This window comes from Prenolepis imparis, unplaced genomic scaffold, assembly GCF_030444845.1.
Source record: "Prenolepis imparis isolate NDT839.2.m4 unplaced genomic scaffold, iyPreImpa1.0 SCAF_4, whole genome shotgun sequence".
Taxonomy (NCBI): domain Eukaryota; kingdom Metazoa; phylum Arthropoda; class Insecta; order Hymenoptera; family Formicidae; genus Prenolepis; species Prenolepis imparis.
In genome coordinates, this window is record NW_028141162.1 from 10,852,356 (window position 1) to 10,879,713 (window position 27,358).

The following is a 27,358-nucleotide window of genomic DNA, read 5'->3' on the forward strand; positions in this document are numbered from 1 at the left end:
GTGCTCTCTCCCTCGCACGCGATTGCCGAATCAGCAGCGAATTTGAGAACCGGTGACGAATTTATAGTTCGGGAATTTGATATAAATGGAAGAGGCAATCTCATACACACATAGTCGCGACAAAGTGGATAAATAGATACGAAACGAACTTGACGTATGCGGGCGAAGTACGAGCGTAATAATGCAGGCGCGAAAATAGCCGGACTTTATCTTATGCGCGCGAAGAAAATAAACGCGACAACTCCTATTATTATTCTTGATCCTGTCCTCATTATTATGCGCCCACTTTTAATTTATGCGCTGACAAATAATCGACAACGCGGTGCCTATGTAAATGTCATCTTAATATTATCAATTTGCGATATTTCTCGTAAAAAAATTGCATTTTTTGCGATAGTTTATAATAAATCAAATTAATATAAACATCTGTTTATAGATATTTGAACTTTTGTACACGATATCTTGTTTATTGTAGCGTAAAATGAGAATTTTTCGATCGAACGGTGACCGTCTAAAACGAAGTTATCCTCGTCGGATTTACTCTCATCTTTCTCGATGTCACGCATTCGCGAGTAACTGCAGTTGAGGATCTGCAGTTCCGGATCCTACTTACAAGCGAGCCAATTTAAATTCCTTGGACAGGATTTTCTCCTACGGCCGGAATAAAATTATGCGCTATTTAAACGTCGTCGTCATCGTCGTCTCGGGCTATACGTGACTTTTTAGCTTAAAAGCAAATAGGAATGCATGGCAATAAATATCGATGTGTCTTTAAATCGCAGCAGCGACATCGCCCCTGGCGATCCTTTCGATGCGACGATTAAAAACGATAGTTGAATCGGCAACGTTAAATTATAATTAAACAACAAATTCTGGAATTGTTGGAAAAATACTCAATTATAATTAGCATTAACATTTTATTAAAAGAAAAATTTTAGTCTTACGCATAATTTTTTTATATTTTTAATTATATTTATAGCAAGATTTTTAAATATATTAGATATTTTTATATATAGATTATTATTTATAGATATTTTATATATAGATATTTTTAATTATACAAAAATTTTGCTTTAAACTTTTCATTTTTGTTCACAATGGAATAAATGTCCGAAGTATATGTATATGCAGAAGCAGATAAATATACATTATCTATTGAACGTATTAGGGAGGCCAAGCCTTCGTCGATTATCGCACCTTGTAAAATCGTTCGTCCGTTCGTTTGTCCTTGGTAAATTAGAACATTCGTTGGCGCTCGGCGTGTATAATTATAGAGTTCGCTCGTCACGACGACGACGGCGACGACGATGACGACGAAACGGTCTCTTCTCGTTCTGGTATCTCGATTCCCCCGTGAAGCTGTGATGCCAGTCGATATAGGCTTCTCTCCTCTTTCCAAGATGCATCTCTTTTTCTTCGCCGTCATACCTGAACTAAAATCTCACCCAGAAAGCAAGCGCGTTTCCTCGCCACCTCCGTCACCAGCTCCGGGACGTAGGCGACGCCGACCCTTTTTTCACTTCAATTGAATTTCTCACGCCAGAAATAGTAGTCCGCGTGGGCGTGACATGCACGTGCTGCGCGCAAACTTAGAGCTTATCGTTATATTTATATCCGAGCGGATCAATCGTTCTTTCAGAGAAACGCGTCGCGTTACGTTACAAGATGCCTGCAAACGTCATGCTTCTCGCCTTCCTGAAAAATAGCGGAGATTGAGAAGAATCCGTTTCTCTCTTTTCTCAAATGTTTGCGATACGATTTTCTTTAGCGGCGATCTCTTGTCAGTTAAGAATCTTCGAAGATCGAAATCTGTCAAAATTAATATTATATTAAAATTAATTATTAACAGAAACAAGTATTAAGAACGCGAAATGCATATAAAATTAAAATAACATATGAAAAAAACCAAGAAAAAAAGAAAAAGTCTATAAAAATGTAAATATAAAAAATATGCAGACAAACAACTTAAGGATTATCAGCGTTAATCAAAATTTACATACGAGCAAAACAAACTTAGGGGCATTCTACACGCTATGTGTTAATAAGATATATAAATTATTTATTTTTATGTAAAATATTTTAAACAAATATCTCATCGTTATCTTATTTGTAGGTGTGTTGGAAGAGCTCGACCCATGGGATATCGAGGTATCATCCTATCCTAAAGTGTCTTGACATTGGAAGTCAAAAGAAAAATGCTATCTGGAAACACAATCGGAAAATACGATCTTAAAATTCTTACGTCAAGGGAAGTGGAAGGGAGAAAAAGGAGAGCAACGCATTAATTCGGGGCATAATCGGCTCACGCGATTAAAGCAGTAAGTACATACGTACGCACATATGTATATGTATACGTACATACAATGCATGCGGCGTTCGAAAGGAGTAACCGCGTATAGTTTGCGACGAGAAAGGAGAACCGACGGTCGGCAGCAAAGTCGGAAAGAGAGGCGACAGAGTGGAGAGGGAATACATCGGCGAGCGCGTGACGGGACACGTGACCGAGAGCACACGGTGCTCGCGTGACCGGCCTCGTGACGTCACGCGCACGTGTCGCATAGCGTGGTAAACTGCCGCGGGAGACACCCCACTCCGAACGAGTACGGGGCTCACCTTCCTTATGTCTGCCTCTTGCCTTCCACCGTGCTTCGTACCTTGGTACAGTAGCGTCTCAAGTTCTCTACGTCGCCCGCTCAACGATCGCCCGCAGACTTTCACCTAGAAAGCTGATATTTTTCTTTCCTTTTCGTTCCTTTTTTTTTTCTCTTTGCACACGGAGCTGCACCTTACATTGCATTTGCATCATCGGTTAGTGTTACGTGGCGACGACGCTCGCTACTTTAAGGCTCGACCGGGCACGACTTGAAAGCTACTTAGACACTACTTGGAACTGGCATAACGTGTATTTGTTATTTATGCCTGTCGAACGTCGCGGTGTGTAATTTCCTTTCTACGAACTTATTTCAATATCCTTTAGAATAGAGTTGCGCTCTGTTGATTTAAAAAATTATATTCTTTCGTGTTTTAATTATGAATCTACTAACTACTTGTTTGTATTTTTCGAATATTTCACAAAGATTTTGATTGATTGAATTCTTGTTTAATTTCTTAGGAAGAATACATATTAAAATTGTATTTTTTTAAAAATATTAGAAGTATTCTCTAATATCTTTGTTCCGGTGACCAAGATTCGTGATTTAAGATATACCAATCGATATCGAAGATCAATTTTCAATATTATCTATTAGAAGAAAGAACGTGTTGCAATGATCGCTGTACGATATGTAAGACAATTTTAAACGTGGCATTAAAATTATATCACCTATATCATATCTCTTGAAGTGCAATAATTTATTCGTAAAGAAAGATTCTTGATTCGTTAAATAATCGCAACTAAAGAATTAGATGAGAATTCGTATCAACATCTCATGTACAATCATTTAAATATGATCTAATAAGTAAATATTCATGTGAGTGTCGTAATAATACGTCGCTTTTTATTTATTAGTGTGATAAAAGTCTTTTTATAATGTGTGATCCAGGTGGAGTAACAATCATTCATCTTTTAATAGAAGCGCACCTTCTCCGCAGATGTACTTGAAAGATAAATTCAATGCAATTTTTCGCATCGCGCGCGTATACTTAATAGCGAACGCGATACTTTGTGAGTAGTAATAATACTACGCGAACGTATATATATACTAGCGAACGCGATGCTATGATGAGTAATTTCTAGATACATGTACTTCGGTCATTATAAACATTGAGATCAGCATAGAGAATGTATTCAGAGAAGGAAAAAAAATTCTACAAAACAATCAATTCAACCTGAAAAAAGCATTAGATTCTACTTTAATACAAAATTGTATTAAAATGTTATTTTTTTTAACTTTGTTCAATAACTTATAGAAACATCGCTATTAATTCTTATGTATCTTATTATATCATTGCTATTTATATACTTTAATTTATGTGTGAATCATTCTAAATTACTTCTTCTATTAGACAAATACATTGTAATATTAACGCGTTTTTATCTTTGCGATAAGTTATGCTCTTCTTCCGGTATTTTCCACTTATTTTTACGGTTCATCAATCAATAATGATTAATATTGGCGGATAATCTTTCGCAGTCGCGCCGAATAAATTCGTCTTATCGTTCGAAAGATTTTTTTTTTGCAATTTTGTGAAGTACGGAAAATTAATTTCAATGCTGATGAACTGTGCAAAATTTTTTTTTCTGCTGAAATATATTGTATATCTTTTTCTCTCAACGAGAGACTATATATCGTGAGAACGATGCGACGCAGCATTTCTCAAGCCGTGTTTGTTTCCGTTTTGGCGGTATGCTTGTGCATCACTAAAACTGTTTTCAGATGCCTTGTCATATCGTTCCGCGTACATTTATCAACACGTGATGTGTCAAGAACGGTCTTATCACGGCCCCACGAATGCGCTGTCATCGCGGATTCATGCCGACGCACGTTCCAATCTTGTGATCCAGGTTTGTGGCTCGTAAATTTTTCCGCTCTAGAATTTTTGCACGTAGAATTTATAATATTCGTTCCGTTTATAAAAGTCAATACTCCTAATATTAACTTCGCTTAAAAAAGTTCGCTAGAAGTCGCTTCGGTGAAAATAAAGTTTGCTAAAAAAAACCGAGAGAAAAAATAAAAAAAATTTACTACTTCCAACTGCAGAAAAGCAAATTTTACGCCAATATTAATCCCGTGTGTCAATAAAATTTTATGCTTTCCCAATATTGATTTGCAAGATATATTCTCTTTTGTATATATTTAGAGAAAGATCGATATGTGGAGAAAATACGTGCCTCGATCCAAGAGGAAAAATATTTCGCGATAATGTGAATAATAATGAGAGTATATATAATATATACTTTCTCTTTATTATTTGTATTATTGCGAAATATTTTGTATATTATATATTATATATTATATATATATATATATATATATAAAATATAATAGTTGAAAAAAATATATGCATTATTCTATTATTCCCTCGATCGTGAAACTGTACCCCGAATCTCGATCATTGTGGCCGCACCTGAGGCGGCTCTGGATTTACCCCCACCATCACGGTGGCGGATCACTGTTCGCGTAACTGCGGTCCATCGCGAACGTCGGAAAGGACCGCGCGCGATTACACGTAACCTGTAAGACCCTCGAGACAACGACGACGACAAAACGCGTTGTGTGTGTTGCTGCATCCGCGAATTATCGTAACGTTTTGTCTCGCGAAACGTATGATCAACGGAAGTTGCATCACGATTCGATCGATCGATCGCGAGTATTCGCGATACCTCCGCGGCGCGACCAGAATAATTTATCGCCGAATTTATCTCGCTCTTATCTCTCTTTTTCCAGCCGGGGATTGTTACTTCGGAAACCTTGAGACGAGCAGATTCAACGAGTTTTACATCGACGGTGGAATTACGACGACTCTGATGAAATTTCGTGGTCGTGAACGCGAGTCAACGGCCTTATCAGCGGTCACCAGTCGAGCATCGTCATCGGCCACGTTCGGTCGCGTCGAATCTCACCGTCATTTCCGATCGCGCCAATCTTTCGCGCAACGAACAAGAGGAAGGTACGCGCAACCTTCTCGAGAAAAAGCGTCTCTCGAAATACCCTCGAGTGACTTGTAGAAGAGAGGAAAGTGCGAGGCTCGAGAGAGCGGAAGCTGCGGAGTAAAAAAAGTTACAAGTGATGTGAAGTTATACGCGAATCAATCGTCGAGGGGAGGAGAGAGAAGAAACGGTGACGTGAAGAAAAAGCGCGAAAAAAAAGACGAATAAGCGATAAGCTAAGCTACAATTTCGGAGAAAATTCAAGATACACAATTGCGGAGGAAGAAGACAGACAAGCTCGGAAAGAGGAATCTCCGATCGCGCGGTGCAAATCGAAAAACGAGAGAAGGAAATCGTGCGGCTCGTGCACGCGCGTCTCGTGCTGCAGCGTGCAAGGAAGAGGGAGAAAGAGAGAGAGAGAGAGAGAGAGAGAGAGAGAGAGAGAGAGAGAAAGAGAGCGCGCGCGAGAGAAGAAGGTGGGAGGCGGGAGAAAGAGGGCGCCAGCCACGGATATCGCGCGCCCGCGAGACTGACTGGACTGGACTGGACTCGCGGAGTGTTGTGTCGTGTCGTGGGTGAATTCCGCTGTCGTGCGTCGCCGGCCCGCTCTCGAGTCTCGAGTCACGAGTGTGTCAGTGAGCCCGTAGACGCGAAACTAACCTAATCTCGCGCCGTATCATTCGTATCACCGTGTCGTGTTGTGCGTGCGTGCGTGCGTGCGTGCGTTCGTTCGTTCCGTACGATTCGCGAATTCTTCCTACGCGTATTGGTTTCGTCATCGCGACGACCGGATCGATCGGTCCAGTTCCAATTTCGACGATCTCTCGCCTGGCGGATTTGATTCGAACTTTTTTCTCTCTTTGGACGTTATAGAAGTGGAGTGAGAAATCGGAGAACCTGAAGAAGAGAGAAATCGCCAGCTTTTTCGTGTACACGCCCGTCCAACTGTCACGTGACGCGCTCGCGCGCGCGCGCGCGCGTGCAATCTTCGTTTCAATCGCGATTCTTCTCAACGGAGGACACAATAACATCACGTTTAACGGATCACGTTAAGTGCGTCGAGGTACGAGAGGAGAGTGATCATCGGACTCCAGTGGTACTACCGTCGTTCTATGCGGCAAGATGATGGAGACGCAGAATTACTGGGAGGAGAGCTCCGCGCATTCGATGCAGGTGAAATACGAGAGGTAAGTGCGTGTGTTTTTGTATATCTATGTGCCTGCGTGCGTGTGTGTTTGTTTATACAATGATCGAATTTAAACATCGAGGATCGGTCGCATCTGTAGTTAGAATTAGGTAAACCCGATTTTTATACCATTCTATTTTTTTTCTACATAGATATATATTTCTGAGATTATATCTATGAGAGATATAGAAAAAAAAGAACACGCGCTTTAAACGGGCTTATGACACTGGAAATTAATTCTAATTTTAATAGGTTGTATATTATTGAGATTCAAAACCTTCGGCACTAGATTCAATTTGACAATTTAATAATTTAATAATTTCAACTAATTATAAGTCATTATGCAAAATGCAAAATAATATTCACGTAAGTGCAACTTCACATTTATTTCAAGTTTCAATTAGATTATAAAAATGAAAATAAATTTCCCTTTCTGCGACGAGATCTTAAGCCATTCCAAGTTCGAATATCTCTGCATATACACAGTTGAAAAATTTGTGTTAAATTTAACAAATATCACCTGTCCCAAACGGTCCACAGAAATTTTTGTGTTAATTTAACATAATACGGATATGTTAAATGGTGACACGAATATTGTGTTAATATTTTAACATAAAATAAATGCAAACTTCAAATAAACTTAAAATAAATTTTGTGTAAAATTAACATAGTTTTAATGTAAAAATTAACTAAAAAAATTGTTAATTTTACATTTTATCACCCCCACTTATATTATAAAGTAAAATTAACATTTTTTTTCTGTAAATTTTAACAGATAAATCTTGTCACTAATAATACGGAACATATTTATTGTGTAAAATTAAAAATAGATATACATTGTGTTATTTTTACACTTTTTTTTAGTTGTTTTAATAATTTAACATTTGAGTCCAATTAACATAACAGCAATATGTTAAATTAACACATGAATGTGTTAAATATTTAACACAAAAATTTTAACGGGGACCGTTTTTAAGAAGAAAACACAAATTTTCAAACTGTGTACATATTTTGAAGATTAACATGAAACATATATATAGAGAACTTGATCGTAAACAAGTGTGAATAAATATATCTGTGCCGGCAAAATAAATATTAATAACATAGAATACACGAGATATGAGTGGGGCTCATTTCGATGGTTTACTGCAATTTAAAAACTATATTGCATTCGTGTTGCATATGTGTACGCACGTTGTTTACGAGGATGAATAGAACGTGAGGAAAGGAGGAGGAACGGGAGAGGTATACACGTTTCTCTGTGTTTTCGCATAAACGACTATGTCGGAACGTGTTTTGCCGGGGGGATCGCTAGTGTCATTCGTCACGTGTATAGAAATCAGCAGGAGAGTACACGAGGTACATGTCATTTACATCTTTTATCATACCAGTGTCGCGTGCACGTGCAAGCGGGATAGAAACGGTTCTATTTCTCGATTGCGACCGCACGAAGCGGCGACGTGTTTTTGTAAACGTGATAAAATTCACGTTATTGTTGTCTGCATAAACGAACGAGCATGATAGACGACGATTTCACGAAGTCATTAAGTCTCTTTTCTAGAGACGCAAAGAAGTCGACACGTGCGGACGCTTGACGTAATGACAGAGTGAAAAACAAAATATTAAGCGTGTCGGTCGTTTTTGTCATCCAGCCGACATGTAATAAATAGGCGTAGGTTTTTAAAGTTCCTGGAACTTTCTCGTTTCTACAATTCGCGAACTCGTTAATTAGCTTTATTTTTTTTTTCCGGAGCGAGTTAGAGATCGCAATTGCGTTTAGCAATAAATACGCAATCGAAGATTGTGTGTGCGAGGTAGCTTCGAATTAAAGCTCAAGACTTCCGTCTGCTCTTGATACATTCGAGCCGATTATTACATAAAGAAATATTTACGTATATCGCGTTTAATGCGTATTCACACGTATATACGTCTATTTATATATACATACGTTCGTTGCATAACGTCGCGATGCACTTTTAGTTCATATCTCGCAGGTTTTTTCATCTCAACTTTTTCTTATCTGTATATCGATTCACGCATGCATATATACACAAAAAAATCTTCTTTTTTTTATTCTAAAAAGTTTATCGAGGAGCATTAATCGGTCACGTTTTTTTTTTTTTTTTTTCTATTTCGGAGTCGGCGTATTTTCGTCACGTTTTGTATAAAAATTTTTAAATCAGAAATTTTAATCAGAGTCATATGCAAAGAGTATTATTAGTTTGAAATTTTTTTTCTCTCTACGATACAATTCTTTCATGAATATAATTTTTAAAACTTTAAACGCACAGAGAAAAGATGTATCGCGTTAGCTTTCAGTAGAACGATGGTAGTTTTAGGGGGGGGGGGGAGTGACAGGGAACTCTCGTGTATTACATCATCACCTGTCTGAAAGTATCATTTCGTTAGATGAAGTAATGGCATATTAGAGAGAGTTGACTCTTCATTCATGATTTTGCGCAAAGTTTTGAGATCCGTAACATCGAGATCTCTTATCAGAAAACCAGCTTGATATACGGAAAGTTACAGTATCATCGTGTCGTATAAGTACACACAGGTGCTCTGACTCGGATGTGAATCCCTTCCCCTTTCTTTCTTTGCGTGCGTGATTATTTTCTCCCCCTCTATTCATATGTTTTCTTGATAATTAGACTTGTATAGATACGCTTTATTTGTATTCCCTTGAGAGCGCATCACCAAAAGATTATTCATAGCCGCGTACGAGATAAGATACAGAATTGTATCGGCGGTCTGTCGATTACACGTATACGTTACAAACTCGGTCGTTGTACGTGTCACATCGAGAAGAGAGACGAAAAATCGTCTCATTAATATTGACGTCGTTCGATATACTGAAACGTGTCTGGTTTGTCGAGTTTGAAATCATAAAATGGAAATATATTTATCGAAAATAACAATGAGTAAAAATTATCACTATTATGACATTTAAGTATATAATTACTTTATACGATGATATAATTTTATCGAGATCTCGCAAATATTCTTATAATTTTTACTCTAATTATTTATAACATATAACGTAGGAATAATTTAAGAAAATAATTTTTTTTACGTGCGTATATGTATGTAGGATGGTGATGGGTCATCCTATATCGACCGTAAAACAGTTCTATAAAATGCTATTTTTTGCATCTTGACGCGGTATGTACCGGCCATTGACACTGCCAATCGATCTGTAGGGATTTATTCACGCGTCTCTTTATGTCTCGTGTATACATATACATATATGCATACGACAAGCATTTGTATGAATGCACGTCTGACCACCTGCATGGATTAGTGCATATTTGCGGGACTACAGCTAATAGATGACTAAACAAAACATCATTTATTACGAAGATACGTACTAATAATTTTTGAGTTGTAATTCATGAAAATTAAAGATTATAACGTGTAAGAAATAAGAAAACACAGAGATAGATAAAAAAATTTCTTATTAACTTCGGAAAAAGTATATTTGATTTTTAATAGGATTTTTAATAGGGTTTTACTTTGAGAGTTGATTGTAACAAACCGTGAGAGAAAGATGGGATATTTAATACGGCAATATCCTTTCATATACAGAGAGAATTTTCTCTCTTAGAATTTACCCTGAAAATCATGGTAATCGTGGGACAATATGATATGGAAAGAATTTTATGAGAATTTCTCTGATTAATATTTATCACAATAAAAATAATATCTATTATAATATTAAATATGTTTGATTAATTTTACTATGCAGTTTAGTAAAATTAAACAAACATGTTTTATATTTTATTGTGATATAGATATTATTATTTTTATTGTGATAAATATTAATCAGAGAAATTTTCATAAAATTCTTTCCATATACCATATTGTCCCACGATTACTAGCATGATTTTCAGAGTAAATTCTCTCAGCGTATAGTTTTATTTTCATTATTATTTTTTTTATTTTGGTATTTTTAATTTTAGTATTTCTTTAATTATTTTTTACGTCTGATTTCGATATCGGCCTCGTCGCGATCGAACAATACCTACATGCGCGATGTATGTCGCGACACCAAGACTATGGTTAGTGACGCAAGCGGGATGAGTCTGCGTCATGGAAAGCAACTGCGACCTGAACGGGATCGCGATGCAATTAAAAGACCAGTCGGATGTTAGGTATTTCGGTATAGCGTTATCTGTGTGCGCGTCACGATACTGTCAATAGGAATATATTACATTTTTTCGACATCGGCGATTTTTGTACAAACACGTACCGCCATTTCGTCGCTGGATTGTTAGAAATCGCGTTGAAATATTTTTTATTTTCGAAGAAACAATTATAAGGCTTGTAGTGATGATATAATCCATTATATGCATCTGAATTAAATTTTACATAATTAATGTGTTTTTAATAACATAATAATACGTTAAGAATCATTAATCTAGCAAACATAATTAGTATTCTTCTTAATATTTCTCGTACAAATATTAACGAGAAAAATAACGTGCTTTACTTAGCTTTTGAAGGTATATTAAACTATCTTTTTTGCTGTAAAAGAATTTTTTTTCCTCAAACTACTAAAAAGTTACGAACGGCTAGATAGCTTAATCTTAAATATAATCTTAATGAAATGCCTATTGCATTTTGTTCGTTAGTTTTCTTGCTTTCGCGTTTCTTGTGCCTATTGAAAATCTTGGTGACTCGATAAACTGGCAAACACATATATGATCGAAAGAATAAATCGAAACAAATTAATGATACTTGTGGGAGCTCAAGGGGATATAATAATGAAATGTCACGCGCACGATGCTGCGCCATGCGTTTCAATTATGCATATTCAAGAAGCGTGCATAATTAGAGACGGGCGCGTATGTGTGTGTATATATGTATATGTGTTCGCGTAGCTCCACGTGCGCGACGAAGGTAAATCTCTTACAGTGCACCTTTGTTATGGATGCCCATATTCCAAACTCATTTTCCGTTCGAGTGCTGCAAATTGCTATAATTACCAACGTGTTACGGCAAGCGGCACAATTGCGCGCCGGCTTTTTGCTTAGAATGTAAATTCCGCTTCTTATAACACAGTATTGTGTTTCGCAGCATTGTGCTTGACGCAGATGTATTTCTTGGCAGTGTATGACGCGCTTTATCTTTTTTAGAATTATTAAACTGCTCTGCTCGTAAACACATTTGCACTTGCAATTATGTATCAATCAAAACGGCCGCGACAATCCAATATTTTGCAATGTGAAACTTGATATAGTAAAATAATAAAAATAATAAAGTTAAAAAAACACAGTAAATTAAAACAATAAATTAATAAACAATAAATATCGAGATAAAATTATTGGTGGATTGATATGAATTTTTACAAAAGGATGCTTATTTAATAATCATTGTACAATTATATCAGATTGACAAATATATTATCGCTGGAAAATATCGTGACGTCAAATTTGTCTCTCATTATCATAATTACTTTGATATATAACTCGATATTCATATATTTTTTGTTTGTTTTTTCTCTATATAATCCTAGAGATATTTTTTTCACGATTATTTTGCGATCAGAAAAAGGTAACGATGGCGAATCGCGAATTCGGTACACATATAAATCATAACTGTTATAAGTTTTTAATTAAGAATGCCCTTCTGTTCCCTCAAATTTCTGACCTTTTTCGGTATCTACCTACTTTTCTCTTCATTCTGATTAAGCATGTATAATACATATTTGTAACATGCAACGAATATTACGACGGCTTGCAATGTTTCGGGCACTGTATTTTTCCTTCATGCTTTCAAACGTCAATAACTTTTCTAGAGGGGATTACATTTTTCCGCTGCTGTCGTTTCCGGGAAAATTTCACGAAAAATACTTGTCAGTTACGAGAAAGGGAATTTGATAATTTCCAACTTCTAATCTGTTTTAACATGTTGCAATATTTTCGTTCTTCGTTTTATATCTTTTACAAATGAATTAAAACGATTAAGCAAATATTATATTTAATTGACTAATTAAAAAAAAATGATTATCTAATCTGTATAATTGAAGGATAATATTTTAATTACACAGAATTACTTGAAAATGAAAAATAAATCTTTCATATTTCTCCAAGCCACTTGCTCTTTAAAATATGTATTTTATACACAATTTTTCATCCACAATGAGAGTATGTCTCTGAAAAGTTATCTATATCTGGCGAATTTTTATTATCTGTAAGTTATACGAAGTAGACTGCGTTATCATCATTGTCTCTTATCAGCGTAACTTTAATTAAATGTAAGTACGAGCGTGTACGAGTCAACAGAGCGCGCAAAGATTATCATACAAAGTATCGAGGCGATAGATTCTTTTGCATATAATGCAAGTATATATAGAGTGTACGTATGCATCTAATGGTCGCGAAGCTTCTTTCTGAAATAGAAGTCCGACGATGACATCAATGGAATTCAATAGCACTAATAACTCTGACGACCGTGATATTTATACATATCTCGTCTATTGGCTGCTTGTCATCGGCTATTTATTATTGTCGATCAGAGACTACACTTTTCTCTCTCTTACGCCCATAAGATGTAAATTTACGCGTAGATTGAGTTTTAGCACCGTGAGGCGGTAATTGGCGGCGAATCGATTTCCTGTTTATGTCGCGAAACAAAACGTCTCTGAACTGAAAAATTCGTATAATACATGCGCGCATTTTTTCTGACACAACATGATGAATCCGCTCATCGCCAATCGATGATTTGGAGAGAGGCCCTCACAAGTATCTCACGTACATGGAAAATTTCGACGATAATGTCGTATCGCGATAAGACGAGACAAAGTATTAGCGGGGTATACGAAATGAGAACACATCGTTTGTCGCATTGTGTTTGATTGCTGCGTTTGGCACTTCTGGTTGTTGAAGTCAGAGACAGACAATGACGCTAAAAGGGAATACGATAAGCATGATAATCAGACGAGTGTGATTTATCCTTAATTATACGTTAAATGTTAACTTGGCGATTTGATAATTTTTCAGCTCTTCGTGTTATATTTTTTTCTCAATTTCTAAAGCTGTGTTTAACTCGTAGTTATACTTATAAGGTATTAACGTATTAAATTAAACCAGCTGTCATTCTTGATTTACTTGATTTTTCACTTTTTATTACGAAAAGAAATGATAAACATACACGGGTGTGTGAAGTTGGTACCCCTATGTTATGCTATCATAGTTCTGTTAAGAGTTCTGAATTATTTAGAACCATAGGAAGAGTTCTTGATAATTTTTAGAAATAGTTCCGGTCATTATACGATAACGAAAATCAGTTTCAAAAAATAGAGGTGCCAACTTCACATTTTTTTACACATCGAGTTCCAATAGTTTTGAGCAGAGTTTTAAGGTTCTTTTAAATAGTTATATATAGTTCCTGATTATTTTTTGAAAGAGTTCTGCAATTTTTAGATAAAAAAACGTACCTGCAATATCGAAGATATTTCTAAAATATCTTCGATATTGAAAGTATGTTTTTTTATCTCTATAAAAATTGCAAACTCTTTCAAAAAATAATCAGGAACTATGTAACTATTAAACAATTTAAATTTACTCACCTCACGGTTGCTCCTTTGTTGCCCGATGCCTCCCCGAGCCTCCTTCTCGTATAGAAGTTTCAAAACACTTGCACTCGCGTTATTTTTTTTTCGTTGGCGACGCGCGGCAACGCCCGGGTTTTAGCCATCACAATCTTCGACGCGTTTCGGTAAAACGCGAGACTCGCGAGAGCTTATTCGCGCGCGAATAAAACCGAAGCTCCATTTTCGCGTCGCCGCTTTTTCCAAGACCCACTTTTCGCAGGGGTTTATCGAACGAAGATGATCAAGAGAGCGACTTAATTGGCCGCGACGCACTCAAGTCGCCGAAGGATGCAGCGAGACGAACATTGAGCGCGATTCATCACGATCGACGAGATCAATTTCACGCGTGCGATCGTGATTACGATGTCGGTACGTGCGACGCGATCGGATTTATACGATAATTAACCACCAAAGATGCTAATTAATACACTCGTCCTTTCGCGGACCGGCAAGAAGCGCGCGATCACGAAGAATCGAAGAAGAGGTGGAGCTAGACTGGCACTGCCAGGTTCGGAACGCGCAACGATACGTCGCGCCGAGTCGTAGTGGTGGGGCATTGTAGGGATCGCGACGTGGGAGCTCGGCGAATCACGTCGCGACTACATACCCCCATCACTACGACCTCGCACGTACTGGCACTGCCAGGTTCGGAACGCGCAACGACCAACGACACGTCGCGACAAGTCGTAGTGGTGGGGCATTGTAAGGCTCGCGACGCAACGTACGTGCGAGGTTCAGCGAATCACGGCGCGACTGCATACCCCCATCACTACGATCTGGTGAGGATATGTAGTCGCGACGTGATTCGCCGAGCTCCCACGTCGCAACCTCTACATACCCCCACCACTACGACGTGGCGCGCGTGTCGCTGCGCGTTCCGAATCTGGCAGTGCCAGTCTAGCTCCACCTCCAGTTCTCTTCTTCGATTGTTCGTGATCAATGGTCGCGCGCTTTTTACCGGTCCGCGAAAGGACGAGTGTATTAATTAGCGTCTTTGGTGGTTAATTATCGTATAAATCCGATCGCGTAGCACGCGCGAGATTGATCTCGTCGGCCGTGAATCTCGCTCAATATTCGTCTCGCTTGCGTCCTTCGGCGACTTGAGTGCGTCGCGGCCAAGTCGCTCTCTTGATCATCTTCGTTCGATAAGCCCCTGCGAAAAGTGGGTCTTGGAAAAAGCGGCGACGCGAAAATGGAGCTTCGGTTTTATTCGCGCGCGAATAAGCTCTCGCGAGTCTCGCGTTTTACCGAAACGCGTCGAAGATTGTGATAGCTAAAACCCGGGTGTCGCCGCGCGTCGCGAACAAAAAAAAATAACGCGAATGCAAGTGTTTCGAAACTTCTACGAAAAGGAGACCCGGGGAGGCATCGGACAACAAAGGAGCAACCGAGAGGTGAGTAAATTTAAATTGTTTAATAGTTACATAGTTCCTGATTATTTTTTGAAAGAGTTTTGCAATTTTTATAGAGATAAAAAAACATACTTTCAATATCGAAGATATTTTTAAAATATCAAGTTCTGGGGAAAGACGTTAGAGTTGTGAATCGTACTCGATAAAACAAGAAAAAACGTGAAAACCGCGCATGGCTCTATCTATTATAGTTTCGAAGAGATTGATTTTTTAAAATTAATACACTTTTACGAAACATTTAAAAAATCACGAACTCTAACGTTTTTCACGAGAACTTGATATTTTAGAAATATCTTCGATATTGAAGGTACGTTTTTTTATCTAAAAATTGCAGAACTCTTTCAAAAAATAATCAGGAACTATCGAACTATTTAAAAGAACCTTAAAACTCTGCTCAAAACTATTAGAACTCGATGTGTAAAAAAATGTGAAGTTGGCACCCCTATTTTTTGAAACTGATTTTCGTTATCGTAATGACCGGAACTATTTCTAAAAATTATCAAGAACTTTTCCGATGGTTCTAAATAACTCAGAACTCTTAACAGAACTATGATAGCATAACATAGGGGTGCCAACTTCACACAGCCAACATACACAGAGAGAATTTTCTCTTAGAATTTACCTTGAAAATCATGGTAATCGTGGGACAATATGATATGGAAAGAATTTTATGAGAATTTCTTTAATATTTATCACAATAAAAATAATAATATCTATTACAATAAAATATAAATTTTATGTTTGATTAATTTTACCATGCAGTTTAGTAAAATTAATCAAACACATTTTATATTTTATTGTAATAGATATTATTTTTATTGTAATAAATATTAATCAAAGAAATTCTCATAAAATTCTTCCTTCCATATCATATTGTCCCACGATTACCATGATTTTCAAGGTAAATTCTAAGAGAAAATTCTCTCAGTGTATTAATATGTTGTGATATTTTCAGTGATAAATTTATAATAGAACTCTGTATGATAGTCGTTATTTTTCAATAATACAGAAAATATTGACATCGGCTTTTCCTCTTTCGTGAAATATTTTCTATTAAAATTTGCATCTCTTTTTTTCAAAAAAATCTATTATCTCACAGTCTCTCGTGTTGCCGTTGGAGGTCGATAATCCTATCGCTAAAGAGAGGTTCAGTGTCGTTCGGGAAAAAGTGAGAGTCACCTTGACGCTTCTCGCCGTCCTCGTTGCAAGGTGTATCGCATGCATATGTATGAGTGTGCTGCACGAGCGATGAATATACACGTGCGAGTGGCGTGGAAAATAGTACAACGATCTTATTACCGGAGGTAGATGATTCATTGCGAAAAAAATCTCTGTCACCTTTCATCTTCGAGATTATTTTCTGTTTGCCGCGATCATTGATTATTCAGACACTCGCGGTCAGTGTGTTGTCAGTTTTGAAAAAAAGATATAGAAATTGTAAGAAATTTATATATATCTTGCCGCTTATTTTGCTGTTTTTGAACAAATCATATTTCAAGATTGAATAAAAGATTTAAATTTTTTAAATAAAATATAAACAAAGAGAAAATCCATAACTCTCTCTCTCTCTCTATCGGTATAGATCGTAATAAATATAATTTTAATTAAGGCAGTCTGCCTTTCGATTTTTTTGGCAAAACGAAATCAAGACTCGTTTCGGCGGGATTACAAAATCGGGGACAGCACCGTCGGATTTAATCATGTGTCGGCCGTACTATTTCTAGAATTATGAAATATATTGCGCCAGCTTGTATCTCTCCCGTGGGATTAACTGAAACGAATCCACTTCAAATTCGCACTCGAATGCCAGAGTTATATCTAGATACTATTTAAAAAAAAGATCAGAAAATGTGTTTGTAAAATTAGATTTATCGAATCTCTTCTATATAATTTTTATAGAGATTTATAACTTTTTATAAAAATATCTAATAAAATATACTTGATTAAAATAATTTAGATTATATCTCATCTTTTTGTTGGGACCAATAGATTGGTTATATACATTTACATATATATTTACATATATATATGCTATTAAATAACATATCTGTAATATCGCCCTTGACGTTTTTCGACGATTCGCGGATCGAACGACTGTCGTGCGGGGAGCGCACGATCACCGGCACGAAACGGTGTAGCTGAGCTAGAAGTCACGTTGCATGACACGCGCTCGGCGGGATGTAGGTTAATATTTTTATGCGACGACCCGGTATATATATATTCGTGTATGCCGTGCGTGAAACGATATACCAAGCAGGAAAGAACGGCTGCGTTCGTTTCCTTTTTCCTCTTCAACCGATACAACTCCTTATCTGTCTTTCATACACAAGATGCATAAGTTACATGCAGGTATATCGGTAATATATGGCTCTATTTTTTTTACAACTTTTATCAAACTCTTATCGAACTCATGCTGAAAAAAAAAAACTATTATCCCGTAATCGTATAATTCTTTTTTTATTTCGAAAGTATGAAATTCTATCTAGCGATGAGAAGCATTTTTCAATATTTGGATTATAAATGAGGTGTGTATACTATTCTATACCAGTGTGTCACTTGTGTATCCTTGACCTTTTGCAACTCTCATCGCGCGCTTGCGTCGCGTCGTCAGCAAGTAGGTGCATACGATTTCGCGAGGACTTTCGGCATGCGAGGTGTTTGCGTAACGCAAAAGAATGAATGCTCGACACATGCGAGAACACGCCGCGTTAATCGATGCCTGATGTTGTTAATGCGAATAATTGCCTTTTCTCGCTTCTCGAAATACTCGTTTGCCAGCCTGTACGGCCTAGATGGACGTAACGGATCGGCATTTTGCAACAAGGTAATCCCTGAACTCGTAATAATCCAAAAGATACCATATTTGCAATGAACGCTCTTGCCAAGGAAGCCAAAGAAAAGGTAGATTTTTCTTCAAAGAGAAAAGTAGATTTTTTTATAATAATTTTTATAATAACAAACATTTCAAACATCGAGGTACACGAAGAAGGATGTAAGAATATAGTTTGTAGACACAATTGTGTGTAGGTGCGTGACTGTAAGATTTTACCATTTTTTCCATATTTATGTAGTAGACTTTGCCAGAGAAATTTCCAGTGTCTTTATTCATAGCTGTAGTAGATGAGATTTAATTAGAATTTATAATAATTTTTCATTTAAATTGCAGAGTAATTTCAAAAAATGCATAATTTTTCTCATTTTGTTTTAATTTACACGCCGCGATAACGAATTTAAATTGGCATTAGTAGGATAAAATATTCGATTGAATCATGATCTCTTTCTGAAATACAGTTTAGAATGAGAGATCATTACCTACTCGACAACACACGCAGTTACTGGTTTATCGATTAGATTGCGGGTTATCGCGTCACCTGATCTACAAATGAATCAAATTGTGTCGTTAATTCACATAACACATTTGAATGAGACTTGAACTATGGATGAAGGTTGAATAAACACACGTGCACACACACTGCAAACACATTCTTGTATCACGTTTTTCATGAGAATGAGCTTACTTATATATACCGCGATAAATAACGTATATGACGTGTGTCGTTTCACTTCACTTTGACTACTTTGACAAGCCGACAAAAGTTGGAGTTGTCGAAATGGATTGCCGATGCCTGTCTCCATCTCCAGGTATACAATTTCGTGAATTATGTTAATTTGAGATAGAGGCCATTCAAGGCGACGACCTTCGACGGTCGGGCCGAGAATAACTTAAACCGTGATCGTTCTATTTTACTCGGAAAGAGACTTAGAGTACGAGAGGGACGTCAACGAGAAGAAGGTTATCGAGCGCATTGGCGCATCTGTTTCACAGCTGTCAACTAACTGCCAATTAAACATCGGGTATGGGGAGACGCGTCGTCTTACCAATTGCAAAACACGATGGAGCGAAAGCTCCACAATGTTGTCGAAGGTCAACGAGATCTGTAGTACCCTATCGCGAAGCGCGACGTATAAATCATCATTCGCATCTCTTTGCATCATCAGAAAGATGAAGCGTTATATATATATATACATACATACATATCGAGCAGATCATTAATCGCCGCATTCGCGCTGTGGTTTAGTCTGCCTGCTAAATATATACACAGGATACCTCGATGGAGACTAAACCGAGCCCACTATTATAGGTGATTGAGAGATTTTCAGAGAACCAACTCGCAGAAGATAGGAATTTTATTGTTCAGTAAAAATCTCAAATGAATTCTAAGAAAATCTTTATTCCGGACTTCAATCAACAAAGATATTCAATATCGAAAATTAAAAAAATACTACACAGAGAGAATTCTCTCAATTTACCCTGAAAATCATGGTAATTGTGGGACAGTATGGTATGGAAAGAATTTTATGAGAATTTCTCTGTTTTTTATTACAATAAAAAAAATATCTATTACAATGAAATATGTTTGATTAATTTTACTATGCAGTTTAGTAAAATTAATCAAACATGTTTTATATTTTATTGTATGATAGATAATATTATTTTTATATTAATCAGAGAAATTCTCATAAAATTCTTTCCATACTATATTGTCTCACTATTACCATAATTTTCAGGGTAAATTCTATTAAGAGAAAATTCTTTTAGTGTACGAACGATGAACTTGGCATTTCTTTTATTAATCCGAATCTTCCGGATCGCATTTGAATGTGGAACTTGTTCCGAACGTTTAACGAGATAGTCGCGAGTCATTTTGCAATATATATAATTGTAATACGACAAATGCGTCTTTTTTACACGTGCACTCGCAAATACGCGGCGTTGGCATCGTATCGATCGATCAGGCCTTATATGTAGCTCGCACCTATACGACGGTACATATCTCCGATAAGGAGGCTGATGTCGTCGGCGACACACGCATCCGCGGCACGCATGACCGTCGTGACGTGCGTGTATACACAAACCTCGTTATTATTCACGTGTTGCGACGCCGACGGCCATCTGCGCTGCCCAACGTTACACGTACACCACGGCCCATCATTTCCCGGATGAGATAGCTTCGTCAAAACATAATTAAAAAAAAATATATAATTAACATGTTTCTTTTAATTAGATTTTTCATTTAGTAATTATATATATATTTTTTTTTAAAGAGAGAGAGAGAGAGAAAAATTAAATACAATAATTAATTTCTTGATTATTTTCACGAACGTGCATCATCGATTTTGATTTTTTTTACTTTTATGAAATATTGGAAAAAAAAATATTTTCTACCTTTCTGCACTCTTTACTGTACCTGATAAAAATTATTTTTTTTTTGTATGCAATATATGTATACATTTCTTTCTCTGGAAAAAATTTTATTCGATTTAGATAAAAATCTAAAATTTCGAAAGTATAGCGCGTTCTATTTTCATATTCATCAAACGCAGCGCAGATTAGCGTAACACGCCGGATATCAACGTATAATTTAACAAACCGTGATGATAAACTATTACACGGGAGCGCAAGAAAGAATGTGTTAATTAAGATGATAAACGCGCGATAGTAACAGTAGCGAGCGGCGGCAATTAACCGGCGTAACGAATGCATTCCTATGTTTTACTGCCCCTCGACGTTTGTTTATGCGTAGGTATGCTCGATGGATGGCATATCTACCTGCGAGCATACCTACGCACTCGTGGGCAACCATGTGAAAGTGAATGGTACCGCATCGATGCGTGCAGTTGCGGCGTGCAAAAAAATGTCGAAGGACGAGATCTCGGTCTTTGTACGACTTTGTCGGGGACGAAGTTGGCTCGCCTCTTTGAGAATTTAGATCTGATATACAGATATAATTTACCATTGCACATTTAAAAAAAAAAAACTCACTCTTCATTTAATTAAAGCGATTTCGAAATTCTCAAAGACGAAATCCGATCTCGATTATTATAGTCGCAGGAATCATCCACGTGTAATCTTATATATTTCTCTCGTTTCCGATATTGAAAGTTTCTCTCAATGGGATATAAAATTCTTAAATTTTTTCGATTTGCACACAGAGAGAATTTTCTCTATAGAATTTACCCTGAAAATCATGGTAATCGTGAGACAGTATGGTATGGAAAAAATTTTATGAGAATTTCTTTAATATTTATCACAATAAAAATAATAATGTCTATTACAATAAAATTTAAAATATGCTTGATTAATTTTACTATGCAGTTTAGTAAAATTAGTCAAACATGTTTTATATTTTATTATGATAGATATTATTATTTTTATAGTGATAAATATTAATCAGAGAAATTCTCATAAAATTCTTTCCATACCATATTATCCCACGATCACCATGATTTTCAGGGTAAACTCTAAGAGAAAATTCTCTCAGTGCATAGCTGGATCCTTGTGAAATTAGAAACACGCGAAATTAAGAAGATACAAATGGCTAAGTTTTACGATTTCTACTATTTTATTTCAAGGTACAGAAATGATTCTTATAAAATATTTGTTCAAATGTCAGACGAATGAGTCAGATACATTCTTAGCCACTGATATTTCGTATAATGGCCGGAAATTTTTGACGCGAGAGTAGCACACGTAGCGCGGGACGGGATCGCAAGTCAAGTGAATCGGCTCACGCACGTGCGCCCGCGCAGCCAAACGTGAAAGGGAAGGCACGCACGCACGCATGCACGCGCGAGCAACGAGCAACGCGACGCGGTGGGCAGTAAGGTCGATGAAGGACGCCTTGTATGTGGATCTCGGGCAGCCTTGCTATGCGTGGATCTCACGCCCATGATCGAAATCACGGATCAAATCGGCGGCGGCCTAAAGATCGATGGGACGCGGCAATTGCCTTGAAATTTCAATGCTCGCTTCTCTTTGTTAGATTTTTGTTAGATTCTAAGAAAGTAATATTTATATTACACGGAACTTTTGGAAAAATATTCTGAAGATACATAGGTAAATAAAAAAATGTACACTGAGAGAATTTTCTCTTAGAATTTACCTTGAAAATCATGATAATCGTGGGACAATATAATATGGAAAGAATTTTGAGTATGAGAATTTCTCTGATTAATATTTATTACTTATTACAATAAAAATAATATCTACCACAATAAAATATAAAATATGTTTGATTAATTTTACTAAACTGCATAGTATCATACCATATTGTCCCACGATTACCATAATTTTCAGGGTAAATTCTAAGAGAAAATTCTCTCTATGTAGTAAAAATTTTTTTATTTTTTGACAGTTCACAATTTTTGGATAGAAAAGTAAAGTTTTTAAATTTAAAGAAATTTTTTCCTAGCACAAGCGGATAAAAAATTTTGTTTGATTATTTATTGGGACAATAAATATTAGGATGTTGACAGTTCAATCTTTTACTCTTAATGTCACCACACACACATCATCTTTTTTTGATTTATTTTATTCACGTGTAGAATGTGGAACATTTGTATAATACATTCGATAGAAAGATGACATCTTTTTCATATTAATCTCGTGATGAAAGACAACTGTGTCCATAAATAATATCTAATAACACTAGGAGTAAACAGAAAAAAATATGAGCGATCCTTCAGATAGATGTTAGAAGCTAATACTTTGCGGTTTATCGCTACAGCTTCGTCAACATGATTAAGGATCGATGGTCGGCTGTGGTTTCTCTCACGAAAAAGCCACTATATAAATTCTAGCTCCGAGAAGAATAGCCGGATATTAATAAATAAAAGAACAGAGTAAAGCGCCGAGATTAATCGTACAATCGATTTTCTATAATATTTTACGTTGAAGAAAAATCGGATTTTTTTTTTCTATTTTTTGTTTACTTGAATGAAGAAGGCTCGGAAATGGTTAAGGCAGGCAGAATTCTTTAAACGCCACTACGTGTGGGAGCAGTACACGTAATCGTGGGCTGGAAAGGCTCCGGGAAGGGCAGATCTCGCTGGATCGAAGTCATCTCCACGTATCCATCGCAACGTTGCGTCATCGTCGACGCGTCGTTCTCGTTTTGTACGATCCGAGAAAATTCCGGATATATTCTCCGGGCGGAGATGGGTGGCCTCGTGTAATTGCCGCTTGCTATTAATGGAGTAACACGGAGTCTTGTTACGAAATTTGCTGCTAGCGTTTTATCCTATCAACGCGTAGGATGCACGTGCATAGGCATGCATCATATACCTGTGGGGTAACAAAGGACATTGACAATATACCGACGAAGCACCGATCCTTTTCTCTCCTCGATGCTCCGATTTCGCAATATTATTTTTCATTGCAGATTTTTCCTCGATATCGTCGAAGTCATTGATATACTTGTTAAATTAACGATATTGATTATGTGTTATCACACGGGATATTGCGATTATTTTATCATGCTTTTTGAAAATCATTAACACTATCGATATTATTAGAAATGATTATTTCCAATTCTTCGAATTACTTTTCTACTTATTTAAAAAATTGAAACACGTGTTATGTTAATTTTTGTTTAACTATTTTATATGCATGGCAATTATTTTCTTATGCTATTAGAATCCTAACGACTTTCGTCAAAAAAATTAATGTTGAGAGATTCAAAAATATTAATATTTCGAACTATCGATAGTTTTCAATAAGCAATAGTAAACATCGACATTTGTCGCAATATCGTCTCGATACAGTTTTCACAATCCTATTCGGGGCGCGCTATGGCCGCTCGTACATGTGCACGTGCACGTGCGTGCGTGTGTATGCATGCAGCGACGTTTCTTCAGGATGCGTAATGAGCGCAGGTGCATACAGGTGTTGGCCGATGCAAACGACGCGTGTGAAAGCGAGTAGTTGCACCGACGAGAAGGAAAAGGAGGAGGGTGGAAAAGAGAGAGGCGGAAAACAGGGAGGTAACGCGATTCTAGTCACATGCCGGAAAATGTCAACCACGTGCAGGTACACGAGGCGCTGCTCGCTCATAATCCCACCCGACGTAAGTAAGCGTATACCATCGTTCTTGTCGTCGTCGTCGTCGTCGTCGTTGTCATAAAAGAGAGCCCGATAAAAAAAAGCCCCCAGCTGTGCGTTATGCAATTCACGTGGCGCGGAGAAAACTATAGCCCGTGTTTCTTTTTCTATTCTTTTTTTCCTCTCGCGGCTTTTTTTTTTAATATCTTATACTGCTCGTTTTATCGTTCCAAATCCGGATTTCATGGATCTTAGCAAGTGCTTTTTTTATTCGCACAAATGTATGCGTAGAAATGTAAATAATGCGTGAATTACTTTTCAAAATTTAATCCCGAACTTGTAGGCGCTTATTTCTTTCTACAGTTTTTTTTATATTTTTATATTTTTTTGTATTTCCTGCCGTAAGTCGTATACAAGATTTGCGAAAACTCTTATTCTTTGTGACGGATGGCATTCTCGTGTCGGGATATGATATCGGCAGCCTCATCCTTGAACTTTCGTTCACGCGAGCGATTGCGTTCGATAAATACAATAATGCGAGCTTGTCACTGTTGTAAAATCGTCGAGCGAATCTTGCAAGATGATAATATAGAAATGCGATAATTTAAAGTTGGCAAGTAAAAAATATTGGCGACAGAAAGATTTACATTTGCTTCTTTTATTAATTTTTTTTTTATTAAGGATGTTGTTTACCCTTCAACGTAAGCTATAATTATAGAACATAAATTCCGATCTTCAACCGCAAAAATAGATGATATTTTTTCAGAGCATTTATTGCCTTCCTTTTAATAGGTTGATTTTATTAGCTTCTAATTTAATCGCGTTAAATATTCACGGAGTTATATTACTCGAAGCTATGTAGCTCTCTCGAAGTCAGAGGATATGAAAGATGACGCTGACATTTTCGCACTTCCTTCCAATGTAATTACCGGAGCTTGCTGACGCAAGCATTTATTAAATTGATATACTAAAAATATAAGTTTGATTCATATATCAAAGGCAGCAGAATGAATCTCTACTTTGATATCGTATGTAATGGGAACGATTCTCGACCACTGTTATCACGTGTCTCTATACCAGCTCTCCTATGCATAAGTTAGTATAGCGATGAATGAGACCCGATTCTGGCTTATTAGCGGATTACCGATGCCGGCGACCTTCCGATTGCCTCGGCGAAGTTACGGCGTATTTGTGTCACTCACAGCATGCGAGGAGAACTGGCGGTACTCCTTTTAACTCGTTAAAAATTCACGCCAAACACCGGACAATCCCTCGTCGAACGAGCCGTCGTACACTGTACGACGACGATGAGAAAAACGGTGTCGCCTGCAAGTTTCATAAGCAACGATATTGCTGGGCTTATCAATAATGCGCCGGAGCCTTGTGCCTCTCCCGTTCACTTTATTCGCGGCGGAAAATCTATAACGGGGCAAGGGACGTGCACAGGGTTATTGACTGAAACATATATATTCGTGTCGTGCCGTTATGTAAGCTTCGTGCGACGCACTAGATGCATTTAACCTCTTGACAGCGTCATGATGCGCATATGAAGCACGCGTCTAAATTTTTCTTTTCGAGGATTAATCCGTCTTCTTTTTGACGATGCAAAACGGAGAAGGAATTTCGTTCCATTCGATAATTAGCGAAAAATTTAATTTTAGTGAGATTGCAATAATTATTACTTATCAAATGAAGAATAAAATGATTCGGAATATTTTATATGTGTATATGAATATCATAATTTTGTTTTCATAGCTCGAAACTAAAGGTGAAGGACACGTCAAGTGTCTTTTTTTTTTAAATTTAACAGCGACCAATGTTGCGTTGTTTGGATCTATACATGAATTAATCATGTGTTTTGCTCTTTTTTTCAGTCTGGATGGTAGCTCCTGCAAGGACGAGATATACAGCATGGGGATAGGAGCTGGATATTGCGAGGGCAACCTGAATTTCGCCACGGCCTCGGAGGATGACGAGGTTTATACCAAGAAGAAGGTCTCCAGGGTGAGTCATGAGCTCATTTGTACACGATCAATTCCATAATAATTTAAGCACTTTGCCAATCGGCGAAATATTAAGCAACACGCGGTGACGTTAATTTGTGTCTGTCGGATATCTGTATATCGACTCTTTTTTACTGCGTTTGACAACATTTGCTTAAATGAAAACGCAGAAATGTCTCTGTTTCCTGAGAAAATTATTTACAGAGATGCAATCTCTCGGTTCGAAGCAAATATTGCGCGCACGAGTAAAAAAAACTAATTATAATGTTGTTATTTAGTTTGACATAATATCCGCTATATAATTTGGTTTTCAAATATATACATCATACATTCGAGAAACAACTATACAACATACATTCGAAAAAACTTGTAAATTAAAAAGATATATGCCACATCCTTTAATATTCAAAACGTTTAGTTTAAGAAACATCTATCTTATCTTCGCTTATTAATCTCGCTGTTTTCATTTCCGCGTATAAATGCAAGTTATTATAAATTATTATATAACAATATACTTCTCGTACGATAGCTTTCTCTTTGCAAACGTGGACAATGAATTTTAAGGAGAAATTTTTGCACGAATTTAACCTTTCGCGAATTTACTTTCGTTTCAATTGAGAATCTTCAATTCGCGTTTTGTCATCACGTTCGCGACAGCGGCCAAAAGATGCTTCCGAAATCAAAGATATGCG

General features: G+C 36.9%; 1 protein-coding gene across 2 annotated transcripts in view; it reads left to right on the forward strand.

Annotated features, from left to right (window-relative positions):
• Positions 1–27,358, forward strand: part of Cwo (transcription factor cwo) — a 48,764-nt gene that overhangs the window by 3,359 nt on the left and 18,047 nt on the right. The window contains exons 3-6 of one of the 2 annotated variants that reach the window (XM_083037222.1): positions 2,114–2,318; positions 4,377–4,504; positions 5,388–6,777; positions 26,538–26,667. In XM_083037222.1, coding sequence (XP_082893348.1) covers positions 6,713–6,777; positions 26,538–26,667 — 195 coding nt within the window. In that variant the 5' untranslated portion in view covers positions 2,114–2,318; positions 4,377–4,504; positions 5,388–6,712. Of the gene's footprint in view, positions 1–2,113; positions 2,319–4,376; positions 4,505–5,125; positions 6,778–26,537; positions 26,668–27,358 lie in introns of those variants that run through there. The other variant, XM_083037223.1, reaches the window with a different exon arrangement.